Source organism: Puma concolor, chromosome D1, assembly GCF_028749965.1.
Source record: "Puma concolor isolate L17-30 chromosome D1, mPumCon1.1.hap2, whole genome shotgun sequence".
NCBI lineage: Eukaryota > Metazoa > Chordata > Mammalia > Carnivora > Felidae > Puma > Puma concolor.
Window position 1 is genome coordinate 6,508,942 of NC_141676.1, and position 12,294 is coordinate 6,521,235.

At 64.2% G+C, this 12,294-nt stretch overlaps 1 protein-coding gene and 1 long non-coding RNA gene across 6 annotated transcripts; one reads left to right on the plus strand and one right to left on the minus strand.

Moving 5' to 3' along the window:
* Nucleotides 1–557: 557 nt before the first annotated feature.
* Nucleotides 558–12,284, minus strand: SIPA1 (signal-induced proliferation-associated 1). Of its 5 annotated transcripts, none has more exons than XM_086676915.1 (16): nucleotides 12,156–12,284; nucleotides 9,080–9,840; nucleotides 8,252–8,379; nucleotides 7,990–8,166; nucleotides 5,773–5,947; nucleotides 4,963–5,066; nucleotides 4,547–4,704; nucleotides 3,857–4,466; nucleotides 3,255–3,529; nucleotides 2,127–2,348; nucleotides 1,898–2,009; nucleotides 1,696–1,804; nucleotides 1,496–1,597; nucleotides 1,346–1,400; nucleotides 1,045–1,123; nucleotides 558–950 (listed from the first exon to the last, which is right to left on the minus strand). In XM_086676915.1, the coding sequence occupies exons 2-16, from the start codon at nucleotides 9,750–9,752 to the stop codon at nucleotides 804–806; spliced, it is 3,126 nt and encodes a 1,041-aa protein (XP_086533041.1). In that variant the 5' UTR covers nucleotides 9,753–9,840; nucleotides 12,156–12,284; the 3' UTR covers nucleotides 558–803. The 5 variants fall into 5 exon arrangements, with proteins under 5 accessions (XP_086533041.1, XP_086533040.1, XP_086533039.1 ...); XM_086676914.1 differs by having other exon boundaries at nucleotides 1,346–1,421; XM_086676913.1 differs by having other exon boundaries at nucleotides 1,696–2,009.
* On the plus strand, nucleotides 1,596–3,089 carry LOC147576374 (uncharacterized). The gene is made up of 2 exons (XR_015240716.1): nucleotides 1,596–1,724; nucleotides 2,516–3,089. It is a non-coding gene; the product is annotated as an uncharacterized LOC147576374 (long non-coding RNA).
* Nucleotides 12,285–12,294: the final 10 nt, after the last annotated feature.

The window sequence follows — 12,294 nt, forward strand, 5'->3', positions numbered from 1 at the left end:
TGAGCCCTGGTCCCCCTACCCGGGCCACGCCTCTCCCTTGGCCTTCCCAGTGTCTTGCAGTCACCTGCCAGGGGTCGAGGGAGCTCGTCTTGGGGGCTCGGTGACTACAGAGAGGAGAAGTGGGGCCTTCACTGGAGGGCAGGGCCTGGAAAAGAACTTTCCATCGGAGCATAATCAGCCTCTCTCCTTGATCCCTAAACTCCTCCCCCACGCCTGCAGGCCCACCTCTGTCCCTCTGCCCCTGGTCTCACTCCCTCAGGTTTGGTTCCAGGGCAAGGGCCTGGCTGGGCCTGGCTCCCAGATAAAGCAGAGTAAGTGTGGGGCGTGGCCATCTGCTTCCCACCAGAACAAATAAATGTTTGTGGGAGAGAAACCAAGGGGTGGCCTAGCCTCAGAGAACCCCTCAGCGAGTGCCGACCTAGGCCTGAGCCAATGTCCCCAAGGCCTGTCCTTCTAACAGGTCCTGGGAACTTGGCAGGAGCCTCTGGGGTCAAAACCGATTTGCCCCCAACCCCCCCCCCCCCCCGTCGTGTCATGAACACCCACACAGACACAAATAGTAGTGGCTTCTTTACTCCCCAAAGTCCCCTCTTCTCCACAGAATATTTACAAACAGGGATGGGGGGTAGGGGCAACTTCACCACCAAATAATGGACTGGGGAGTGGGGGCAGTGCTAAGACGCGCCTCTGTGCGCAGGGAGAGTTCCTGAGGAGGGCCCCGGGCCCGTTGTGACCCAGGTACCCTGAAGGACCTGAGCAGTTCCAAGCAGGTCCACAGCCAGGCTGAGGCTGGCCCAGACGGCTCAGTCCAGGTCGGCAGTAGGTGAGCCCAGCTGCTTGGAGGCCAGGAGCAGGCGCGTGGCTGCACTCTCTGATTCGGCCTGCAGCCTCCGGTTGTTGTGACGCAGGCTCCGCACCTCCTCCTCCAGGGCCGCCTTGTCTGCCTTCTCCTGGGACCGGTGGGAGGCAGGTGTCAGAGCAGCGGTTCCTTTCCCAGGGCGGCCCTGTAATTCCCCGCCAACCCCCAATCCGCCCCGTCGTCACCTTCTGCAGATCTTCCTGCAGCTTCCTGAGCATGGACTCCAGGCGAGAGACCTTCTCCGACAGGTTCCCAGGTTCTGGCCTGAGGACGTGGGGGACAGGTTCATGGGACCAGGGTAGGTGTCAGCACCTCCGGCTGGCTCCCAGCCCGCTTAAATGAGATGGGCCCAACCCCTGTGTTCTCAGACTTCTGTGGGTGTGAGCGCGGAGCCCTGCCCGGGACAACGCTTAACTCTAGCGGACGGGCACGTATGGAGGCCACGCAGGTACAGTGAAGGGGCTAGATCCGCACGGGGAGGCTTACTCAGCATCGGACTTCGGAGTTCCCTTGGCATCCCCGCTCTCTGGGATGGGCTGTCCTGTGGGGACAGAGGGACCATCTGGGCAGGAGGATAAAGGGAGAAAGATCCCCACCCCATCCTGGCTCCTACCCCCCGCGCCCTGGTGGCCTCACCCTCCCGGGACAGTGACTCCAGGATGGTGTTGCAGGTGGAGGCGATCTCTGAGATGGACTGCCACTCGTCTTCCAGGGTCTCGCTGCCCGCCTCTGACATGACTGTGGGCACAGGGAGGTAGGCTCAGCCCAGGGAGAGCCCAAGCCAGCCCCTCTTCTGCCCGCCGCCACCCATGACCCACACCTTGCTCCAGACTCACTTTTGCTGATGGAGTTCCTCAGAGACAAGGTTCGTGGCAGGAAGGAGGCCCTCAGCTCTGGGGCCGGGTCGCCCCTGTCCTCACAACCACTGGGGCTGCCTGGCCCATCCTGAGGGGTGTTAATGGGTACGGATGCAGTGAGGTCCACCCTCCCCACTGTGCCCACCACCGCCCTTTGGGCTCGAGTCTTGTTTTTGCTCACCCGGGTGGGTGGTGTCTCCCGGCCAGCGCTGGGTGCTGACGGCTTGGCCGTGGCGGCCAGGAGGAGGTCCGGGGTGGTGTTAGGAAGGACCGGGGCCTCGTCTGACAGGGAGCTGGGGAGAGCAGAGACAGTTCGGCGAGAGAAGCTGCACCCCAGGGCCCCTGCTCTCACAGACCGCGGCTGTCCAACTTCACTGGGCTGGACAAGAGGGAGGGCCGAGAGGGAGCACCTGCGGGGTGACGGGGAGTCCTGACTGTGCAGGAACTCGGTCCTCTCTTCAGCCAGATCCCCAGGCCCCGTGGAACTGCCACCCTCCAGCAGGCACGCTTGTAGCAACTGCTGCGTGGTGGGCTGCAGGGTCGCCGCCCCGGGGGCCTCATCCTGCACGGGCTCTGGGGCCCCCCGCCGGCTGGGCTCCTGCAGAGACAGCGTGTACAGCTCCGAAAAGCTCCTGGCGGAAGAACGGGGCGGCGTCAGGCAGGAACACCCTGTCCCCGGTGTCCCGCATCTCCAGCCCCACTCCCGGCTGTGCCCGAGGCTCCCTTCCAGGAGGAGAGCTCTCCAAACACCCTCACGACAACGAAAACTGTTTGCCTGACTACTGGCCATTTTTTCCAGACCCAGCGCTGCCCCTGTGTATCCTGGGTAAATCACTCTGAACACCCGTTTCTCCGTCTGCGAAATGGGTAAACTGTACCAATTGACAGCCCGCCGTGAGGATTTAAGTAACGACACAAGTAAATCACCCGGGGTAGAGATCTAAAACCTCCTGCCTGGGAGCCAAATCCAGCCTGCGCCTTTTTTTTTTTTTTTCCTGTTTTAGCAGATGTGCCTGTTTTCCTACTCCTGTGAGCCAAGAATGGTTTTTGCATTTTTAAATAGTTGGCAGAAATCAAAAGAACATTTCATGACACATGAAAATCAATAAAATTCAAATCTCAGTGTCCACAAATAAAGGTTTAGTGGAACAAAGAAAACGAATTCATTCATGTGTCCTCTACGGATGCTTTTGTGCTACAGCACAGTTGAGTAGCTGTAGCAGAGACCAGGTGGCCCAGAAAACCTAAATATTTACTGTCTGGCCCTTTGGGGGAAAAGTTTGCATATCCTGGCTTAAGCCGGTAAGGGGCCGGTTGCACGTATGCGTCTGTGGATGATACTTTTTAAAAGATGGGGCTGCTATTGCATCTTGGCTTCACTCTGCACCTGCGACTCAGAGAGATTAAACGTGGGATTCTCTGGAGGAGAGCCCTCCCCACGGGTATTCTTGGGAGAATGCTAATGGCGACACGGGAGGCACAGGCTCCGCGGTGGCCAGCTGCCAGGTCCTCCCACCTCCCCGCATCCAGGCCCTGACCTGCGGGGCCGGCCGCTCTCGTCGGGGGGCAGGACGGTGACGCAGACCTTGGGCGCCGAGCGCAGCAGCTGGGCAGCGGCCTCCGGGCCCAGCCTGGGCAGCGGCTGGCCGCACACGCGCAGCAGGCGCGCCCCTGGCCTCAGCCCCGTTGTCTCCGCGAACGTGAAGCGCTCCACGTGCGTGATGAATCCCTCGGCGTCCACCTCGAAGCCCAGGCGGCCTTGGCCTTCGCGGGGCAGCGCCAGCTCGAGGGTCTCGCAGCCTCGGCTCACCAGCTGGGGCGGGGCGGGGCGGGGCGTGAGCAGGGCGGGCACTGCCCCAGCTCCAGTCCAGGTCCCAGGCCGCCCAGACCGCCTACCCCACACCCCCGCACCCCTACACCCCGGCAGATGAGGACCTGAGGCTCAGAGACCGGAAGTCACCTGCCCGACGACCTCCCCGCCCCCGTTCCAGCTCTGCCAAGCGCCAGGGCAGTGTTTGCCCCCAACCCCCAATTTCCCCTTTCGCGGGAGAGGCGGCGGGAGCGAGGGGTTCCACAGCCCGCTCCGCCCCCCGAGGTGGGGAGGGACCCGGCGGCGAGTTGCCTTACTCCCGGGCCTCACCTGCAGACGCGCCACCACCTCGCCTACGGCATGGCCGGGGGGCCCGTCGAACCGCAGCGTGATCGCCTCCCCGCGGCCGTGGTACAGGTCGAGCCGCTGCTCGGAGAAGGTCCAGGCCAGCACGTCGCGACAGGCGCAGTTGAAGACCACGCGGCCGTCGCGCGGCGCCACCAGCACCAGCGTCTCAGCGGAGATGCCCAGCAGGCAGGGCACCTCGGCGTCGTCGGGACCACGGGCCTCGGCCCCCGCGGCGCCCCGCGCTCCGGGCGCCGCGCGCACGGCCCACACCAGCGCCCCCGCCGCCTGCAGCTCGGAGCCCGGGCCCCGAGGGGGCGCCCTTCGCCTCCCGCCCAGGGAGGGCAGGCCAAAGCGCGAGGCCGAGTCCAGCGACGTAGTGGTCACCTCGTTGGTGGCCAAGTCCTGCAGGTACTGCTGACGCGTGCGCGTGGCCATGGCGTGGAACTGGCGTGCGTGGCCTGCTGCCTGCTCGCCATTGAGCGCCTTGGCCAGCAGGAAGGCGCGGAAGTCGGCGTTGGCCGGGAAGGGGCCTCCGCCCTGGGGCAGAGACGGCCCAAAGGCAGGGGTGTCCTGGGTGCGGCTCACGGCCACCCTGAGGGGAGGGAGGCGGTAGTTAGGGGCCACTGGGAGGGTCCGTGGCGGTGGCAGAACTGGGACCACCCAGGCACCCACCTGTAGGAGGTGTGTGGCGTGCAGGGTGCATGAGCCCGCACCACCAGGAAGATGTGCTGAAAGTGCGAGCGGATGGTGGCGGGGCAGAAGGGCTTGCTGCCAGGTTCCTGGAACACGATGGTCACGATGTCGTTGCCAATGTGGCGTTTCCGAAGGAGCTGGGAGTTAGATGGCAGGAGATGTAACCCGGACCCGTCTGCCCAAGTCCCTCCTAATTCTGGCAGGGCGGAGGCTGGGCACCAGGGGCTCCCCCACCTGCCCCTGGGGAAGGTCTGGGGTGATTGTCTTTGGGGAGGGTTGTTTGGGCCTCGAGAGATCTCAGGTCAAGGTTCGAATGCCACCGCCCACGTGACCCCCCCTCCATGGTTCCCCAGAAGCCCGTGGCCATCCCCCAGCCCCGTCATAGCTCTTCACACCTGCTGCTGGTTATTGGGGGTGTAAGGCAGCATCGTGGACACGTGGAACATGATCTCGTGGTCCTGGTACGTGGTATACAGGGAGTGTGTGCCTGTGGAATCCGCTGTGGCCAGGGGTTCGGGGACACGGGGGACAGCAAGAGGGATCGGCTCGAACTTGGCATCCCTGCTTGCGGTCTCGAGCTCCTGTGCCCCCCAACCAGCAGGCGGACCACCCCTCAAGCCACCAGGTCACGAAGTCATGGCTTCACCTGTGGCTGCTCCCTGCCCCTTCCCCCACAGGCTCCAGCCTCCAGCCTAGGCTCGGCGTGGGCGTGCGGAGATAGAACGAGGACCTCAGCGAGGAGTGGCCTGCTCTGAGGGGGGCGGAGGTGGATGTCCCAGGAGAGGACAGATTTGGCCCAGGCACCAGCATGCGTGGAGCAGCTGAGAGTGGAAGGAGGCCAGAGGTGCTCCGCAAGCGGCCCTGGGGCCCTTCCAACCCGGGAGGCAGGGGCATTCCCGAGGAAGCAGGGCTGGGGGAACATGTGTGTTTGACGGAGGGAGCGGTGCCTGCCAGCCCGCGTGGCTCCAGCTCAGGCAGTAGGGCATCAGGGCCTTGGGGGACCATCCTAGTCCTTCCTTCCAGCCCGTGGCTTGCCTGGCCAGTGTGGCCCCTGACCCATGTCCTCAACCTGCCCAAAGAACTCTTCAACCCGGGCCTCAGACCCAGGACACTACAGGGGAAGCGGTGACAAGCCAGGGGGCTCTCACCAAGGCCGTCTGCCCCTCGGCACCGGTCCGCCCCCACTCCCAGCCCCGGGGCCTCACTTTTGGTGTCCAGCTGGGCCCTGTAGCTCTCAAAGCCTTTGAGCCGCACCACGTCGCCCAGCAGGGTGAGGAACTGCGTGAAGGCCGGTCCTGCCTCCTGGTTGTTGTACATCTCCTCCTCCGAGCCCTGGCCGGCGCGGCAGTACAGGATGCCCACCTTGCGCTGGAAGCTCAGCTGCGGGGCGGCACAGGCAGAGGGCCCAGGCCTCAGTCTCTCGGGCCCTGCGCCCACCGGGTCTTGGGCAATGGGCTGGGGGCTGGGCTGTCTCTGCGAGCGGCCCTGAGCACCTCCCTCGCTAAGCCACCTCTGTGTTTCTGCCTATAAGTGGGTTTGGTCTGTCCTGCCCCCTCCCCCCACCCCACCCAGTGCTCAGGAGGGTAGAGGAAGTCGCAGGTGGGAAGGGACCAGGAGGGGGGTGGTTCTCATGTGACCACAGACGAGGTGATTCGTGGAAAGGACCCGGCCCAGGTGCACTGGCTCCATCTCTGTGAACGTTCACATTGTCATCCTCCTTATCTTAAGGCTAGCCTGTCCTCCCCTCCCTCGAATCCCAGGCATCCCCAGCCCAGCCTCTGGAGGCCTTGAGCCCTGCACCCCCTCCGCTCCTGCTGTTCCCGGCTCCTTTCCATCCGGGCTTAACCGTGCACAGCTCAAGGTGCTCTGGCCCCTCGGGCTCCAGCCTCCTTTCTTCACGAGAAGCTTGTCTACACTCAGTCCCCACTTCAATTTCATCACTCCTGACTCCTGTAGCCCCGCTTCCACCCCAGCTCCAAATCCCTGCGGCTCCTTCAGCCCATGGGCGTGTCTTACCCTGGCACACTGTCTCCACGGTGGGCGCCTGGGACGACTGGAACTTCACTTTACCTGAAACCCTAACGACCCCACTGTCTCCGGCCTGGGCCTCTTCTCCGCCCACGGTCTCTGCCCTCGGTGACGGTCGCAACCGTCTCCACGGGAAGAGACTCCAGTCTCTGCCTCCAGCTCAGACCTTTCTTCTGAGCTCCAGACCCGTTTCTCCGGCTGCCCAAGTGTCCTTCCCCCCACTTGGCACCTCACCCCCCTCACTGTGCCGCTCCCATCCCACCCACCTACCCCTGGACTGTCATCTCCTCTTCACCTCTGCCATATCACCATCAGGTCTGGCTTGGATGACTACAACAGCCTCTGACCTGGCCTCCCTGCCCCTCCAGTCTGGCCTCCACACTGCCACCTGAAGGCTGCTCTACCTTTCATACCTTCCATGGCTCCCCAGTGCCCCCAGGACCAAATGCAAGCCTTCCCGAATACAAGCCTTCCCCATCCCCCTTCCCCCCAAGTGCTACTCCTGCCACACAGAACTGCCTATAGGACCCCAGTGTGACCTGCCCTCAGTCACTAAGCCTTCACACAAGTTGTTTCTTCTGTCTGGAAGACACCTGTTCTTCCTGAGCCAAGCCCTTACATTTCCACCATGATACTAAACCCCAAGCCAAGGAAGGGCTGTCAAGACTACCCTTGGCGCCCCACGGAGCCTTCAATATTCCTCTTTCACTGCTCCACGATTAACTGTGGGTCTCTCTCTCTCTCTCTCCCCACTGGCCGTGAGCTACTCCAGGACAGCACCTGGTCTGGACATGTCCCCAAGTGTCCAGTCCGGGGCCCAGCATCAAGTTGTGAGAAAATGTTTGTTGAATGGCTGACAGACCGAATGACACAGAGGAGGAGAATCGGAGCCAGTGGGCAGCTTTCAGCACAGGGTTGGGAAGGACTGCCACTGGCTCGATCTGTCCCACAGTGGAACGGGCAGTCCCAGGAAGGAGTGAGCACCCCACACTGAGAGGAGACTAAGCAGCACCTTGCAGGGCAAAGTGACAGGGAAGGAGAGGGACTTGCAGGAAGGGGAGCAAGTGGTCAGATCAGTGTTTCTCAACTGAAATGTACATGGCAATTAACTTGCGATCTTCTGAAAGTACAGGCTCTGATGCGGTGGGACAGGCAGGGCCCAAAAGTCTGCGTCTCTAACAAGCTCCCAGATGGCGTGGATGCTGCTGGTCTACGGGTTATACTTTGAGAGGCAAGGCTCTGGATGACCTGTGCTGCCCCCTCTGAAAAGCCAGCTCTCTTGGGGTCACCGTCCAGCCCAGGATCAGGGTCAGGGCTAGGCGGCTGGGAGCTGAGCAGACTGGGTTCAGACCAGGTCTAGCTGTAGGGGCTGCGCGGGGACACCGGCCACTCACCACTTGCTCGTCCAGCGTGAGCAGCGTGCGGGGCACCTTCGGTGAGGCTGAGCCCAAGCGCAGGCAGGTTGGGCTCAGCCGTGGCGCCACGTGCTCCAGAAGCTTCCTCGGGGACAGACCCCGCGGGGGCCCCGGTGGCAGCGCATCCTCCGAGATGGTGCCGCGGAGGGTCCGGAGCTGAGGAGGGGACATGGGGGCGCTCAGAATCCATACAGGCTTTCGAGGAGGCAAAGCGCGTTCGGGTCCCATGACCTCGGCTCACCTGTGTGGTCCGCACGATGACGCGGTAGCTGTGCAGAGTGCCTCCTCCGCTGCCTTCCTTCTCCTCCCGCCGCAGGCTCACTGCCACCGGGCCCAGCACCTCGTCCAGTCCGAAGAAGTTCTGGTGTTCTGGAGGGGGGTGCGGGGGAGGGCCAGTCGGTGGATGACCGGCCCCACACCCCCCCCGGGGGTCCCACCCCCGCTCGACCACGACCATCACTAAATCCACCCCCCTTCCCACGCCCCATCCCCTCACCTAGTGGGGACCCTAGACTAAGGCCCACTCCCTCCGCAGCCCCGCCCCCGTTCTACCAGGCCAAATCCCTATCCGTGTTTGGCCCTCTGCCCCGCCCCCTGGGCGGCTCGGCACACCTCACACCTGCCCCAGACCCAGGGGGCCAATGCCCGCTCCCTTCCAGGCCTAGATCCTGCCGGGTCCCGCCAGCCACATCCGCCCATCTTCTGCTGCAGGACGTCTGGGGCCCTCCCTTCTGGGAACTGACGAGAACGAGGTTCCCAGGTGCAGAGGTTTTCACACCTCACTCTTCACCTCACAGAAGTGTTGATAGAAATTCTCTCCCCAGCCCGGAGGGGTAGGAGGGGTAGGATGAATCGATGGAGGCAGAAGGCCTCAGGTGGTTAAAGCTGGTTAAAGGTGGTTAGAAGGCCTCAGGTGGTTAAAGCTAGGCCCTGCTGGGCAGCCTTGGCCCCAGAGGCAGACCCCGACCCTTCGCGCAGCCGGCCGGAAACTTGACAGGGAAATGACAACTCCTGAGCCCTACCATGTGCTGGTCAGGTGACAGGGCCTGCTGCCCAGCCCTCCCCTTACCTTTGCCGTAGAAGTACTTGCGGTAGTAGCCAGCACCCAGGTCTGCGTGCTCCAGGCTGTAGGCCGAAGTTCGGTTCTGCGGCTCCTCCAGGATGGACACGGCCGCGTTGGGCAGTGCAGGGGGCACGGGTGGGGACGCCGGTCCACCCAGGCCCAGCTCGCCCTCACCCCCGAGCTCACTCACGAAGCCAGGCGCTTCGAGCAGCAGGTCCGAGCCGGCGGACAGGTCATCAGCGGAGGCCGGAGTCCCAGAGCCAGCCTCTGCGTGGCCGCCTGTCCCCCGCGGCCTCGGAACCCAGTCAAAGAGCAGACTCTGCACGTCATAGTGGGCGAACCAGTGGGGCTCAGGCACCGGCGGGAAGGCGGGCTCCGGCTCCTCGGCCGGGAGCCCCAGCAGTGCCAGGGGGTCAGTGAAGAGCCGGGTAGGGGTCGCGGCAGGGCGGCTGGCCTCCTCGTGGCTGTGGGCCCGGGCGCGAGGGCTGGCCGGTGTGGGGGGCCGGGCCTCGCCGGCATCGCTGCCGCTGCGCAGGAGCGGGCCCCGGGCTGGTCTTGGCTCGAAGGTGTGCGGTGTCAGCGGGGGCCGGGCCGGCTGGCGCAGCTTCCGAGCGAAGAGGTCATCGGTGGGCGCAGGGGCTGGGCCCCGCCGAGGGCTCCCCACGCCACCGGCCCACATGGGCGTGATGTGGGCCTGGCTCTCCGGGGGCCGGGTCGCATTGGCAGGCACGGGTGGTTGGTGCCCGGGCGGCAGGCCAGTTCCTGCCCTGAGGGAAGAGGGGGCTGTTCAGTGGGGCCTGGGGAGAAAACAGGAACCCGGGCCCCAGCCTGGCCCTCCACCACGCGGGTTGGCTTCCGGCCCCCCTCCGCGACCATCAAAGCCTCTTCCGCTTTCCTGGCCACTTCCTCGTCTGCCCTAGGCTGAGGTTTCCAGCCCCCTCCTCCAGCTAAGTGAGGGGCAGGGCCAGGGGCCGGGCTGTCTGGGCCTGGGCCCTGAGGGTCTTGGAGTCCGGGCAGCCCTGGGGCGGTCAGTTCCTATGGCACACACCGTGGCTCTGGCCTGGGCCCAGAATGAGGGTCCCCACCAAGTCCTGGCCCAGCGAGACAGACGATTCGTCTTCACTGGGACGGGAAACCCACGGGGCCACTGATGTCTGGGTCTTACCCACTTGACAAAGGGAGGACGTCCTGTCCCCAGAGACCTTCCTCCCTGCCCCTCCCACTTCCTTCAGGGTCCCGGAGGAGCTGAGCACCCAGAACCTGGGTCTCGATGCCCTGGCCCTCATGGCCTCAATACCTCAAGGACACAGAGGTTCCCGGGGAGCACTGGGAGGGCAACAGAAACGACAAGAGTACTTCCTTCAGTACAGGAAGTGGCCCCAACTCTGAGCCCAGCCCCCTGCCCAGCACCATATCCTGAGGAAGGTGCTGGGGTCACACCAGCTCAGTCATGGGACCCATCCCCCTGGCCCGAAGGACAGGCCCAGGCTCACTCTCTGCAGCCTACTGTGGCCATGCCTGGGGGCAGGGGAAGGAGTCACACTGACGGAACCCCTTTGCTGGAACTGGGACCCACGGGACGGCTGCCTACCTGGCCTCGCTGATGCTGACAGGGAGGTCTGAACCCCATGTGACAGATGGTCAAACAGATCCAGAGAAGGGGATGCTCTTGCCTGAAGTAATGCCATGTTACAGCAAGGATTTGAACCTAGCTCTGTCAATCTCCAGGGCCTAGACAGCGCAGTACCTGCCCACTCCCGTCCCTGTGTGTGTAGGTGTGGGGTGAGCGGGGGGTGTTGGGCTGAGGCTTGAGGTCTCACGGGATGTAAGACTGAGATACCCAAGGTCCCAGGGACCTGCTAAATGCAGAAACGTGTCGAGGCCAGGGGCAGGTGCCAAGGGTAGTGTGAGAAGGTGAGGGAAGCCACCCCAGGTGAACTCAGGTTGGTGTGGGCAAGCAGGACAGGGATGTGGGACCCTCCACTAGGAACACAAGCGACTGCTGGTAGGGCTTTGGGCATCCTCCAGTGACACTGTGTGTGGCCAGGGTGGGGGCCAGGGCTCTGTCCACCCTTCAGCTTAAGCTCTAAGACAAAGCAAGGGTAGGCCACCACGCTCGGGGTGCCTCCTCCCTTAGTTTCTCCTAGGACAACCTCTGACCTCACCCCTGAGTCTCTGTTCCCTCATCTCTAAAATGGGGTTAACCTTCTGCCCTTTCCCAACACCACTGGGAGCCTGAAAGGAGGTTGAAGAGGGTGAAGCTGACCATGTGTGGTGATGATGCAGGCCCTGGTCTTGGGCCTGGGTTGTGAAGTGTGTGTTGGAGTGGGAGGGGACACGAGAGAGGGGAGCCGTGTAAGCCCCTGCTCCGCGTGGGCTGAGCTCTGTGTACGTGTCTGTGCACAGCCCATGGGGTGCCTCTCGCTCTGGCCCAGTGTTGGGCTCTAGCTTTGCCTTGGGGGGTGTTCTTGGGCTCTGCCCCCCACCCGGCAGCTTCACACAGGGTCCATTGAGGCCGGGACATTCCTCGCAGCCTGTGTCACTTGGGGGGAGGGGGCCGGCCCCGCCCCCACAGATCCGGAAGGCCTGGCTGCCCCAGGAGGAGGCCCTGGACGCTTCCCAGCACATCTGGAGGTCACGACCCCATTTCTGCTGCCAAGGGGGCGACAGATGTTTCCTCCCAGGCCAGGCCCGAGACTGGGGGACGGTGCGCAAAGGCTGAGGAGGAGGCCGCCCCGAGACAAGGGGAGCCCCAGAACAGGGGGAGCCCCTCACACAGCCGGCAGCAGGGGCAGTCGCCAGCGCCGCCCAGAGGAGTCGGGGCCGCCGCATCCAGTAGCCGGCACACTGGACGGGCCGGGCCATCACGCAGAGCAGTGTGGGGGCCGCCGGCCGGAGGCAGGGGACTGGACGTACTGATTCGGGACTGGAGCTGGAGCCCGGACGGAGGTTGGGAGGGTGCAGGCGGCGAACGCGGCGAGGACCCCCCTTCCACACACACACCACCCAGGCCCACGCCAAGCCACCTTTTCCCCTGTCTGGCCCGACCTCGGTGCTTCCACTCCCCCGCTCCCGCCGGTACCTCTAGGGCTCCCGCCTGGTGGCCGCCTCCCGCGCTGAGGTTCCGCTGCCTCTCCCGTTAGCGCTAGGGCGCTGGCTCCGCCTGGGGGCGGGGCCGTGCCGGGGGGCGGGGCCGCCACGGAGCGGGCGGGGCCGGCCTG

Excerpts from the sequence above, each read along its gene's own strand:
- SIPA1 (XM_086676912.1), bottom strand. The coding sequence starts at position 9,752 with ATGTGGGCCGGTGGCGTGGGGAGCCCTCGGCGGGGCCCAGCCCCTGCG. Across the intron at positions 1,598-1,695 it reads GAGGAACTCCATCAGCAAAA|TCATGTCAGAGGCGGGCAGC; the intron begins GTGAGTCTGGAG and ends CTGTGCCCACAG. Across the intron at positions 951-1,044 it reads TGCAGGAAGATCTGCAGAAG|GAGAAGGCAGACAAGGCGGC; the intron begins GTGACGACGGGG and ends CACCGGTCCCAG.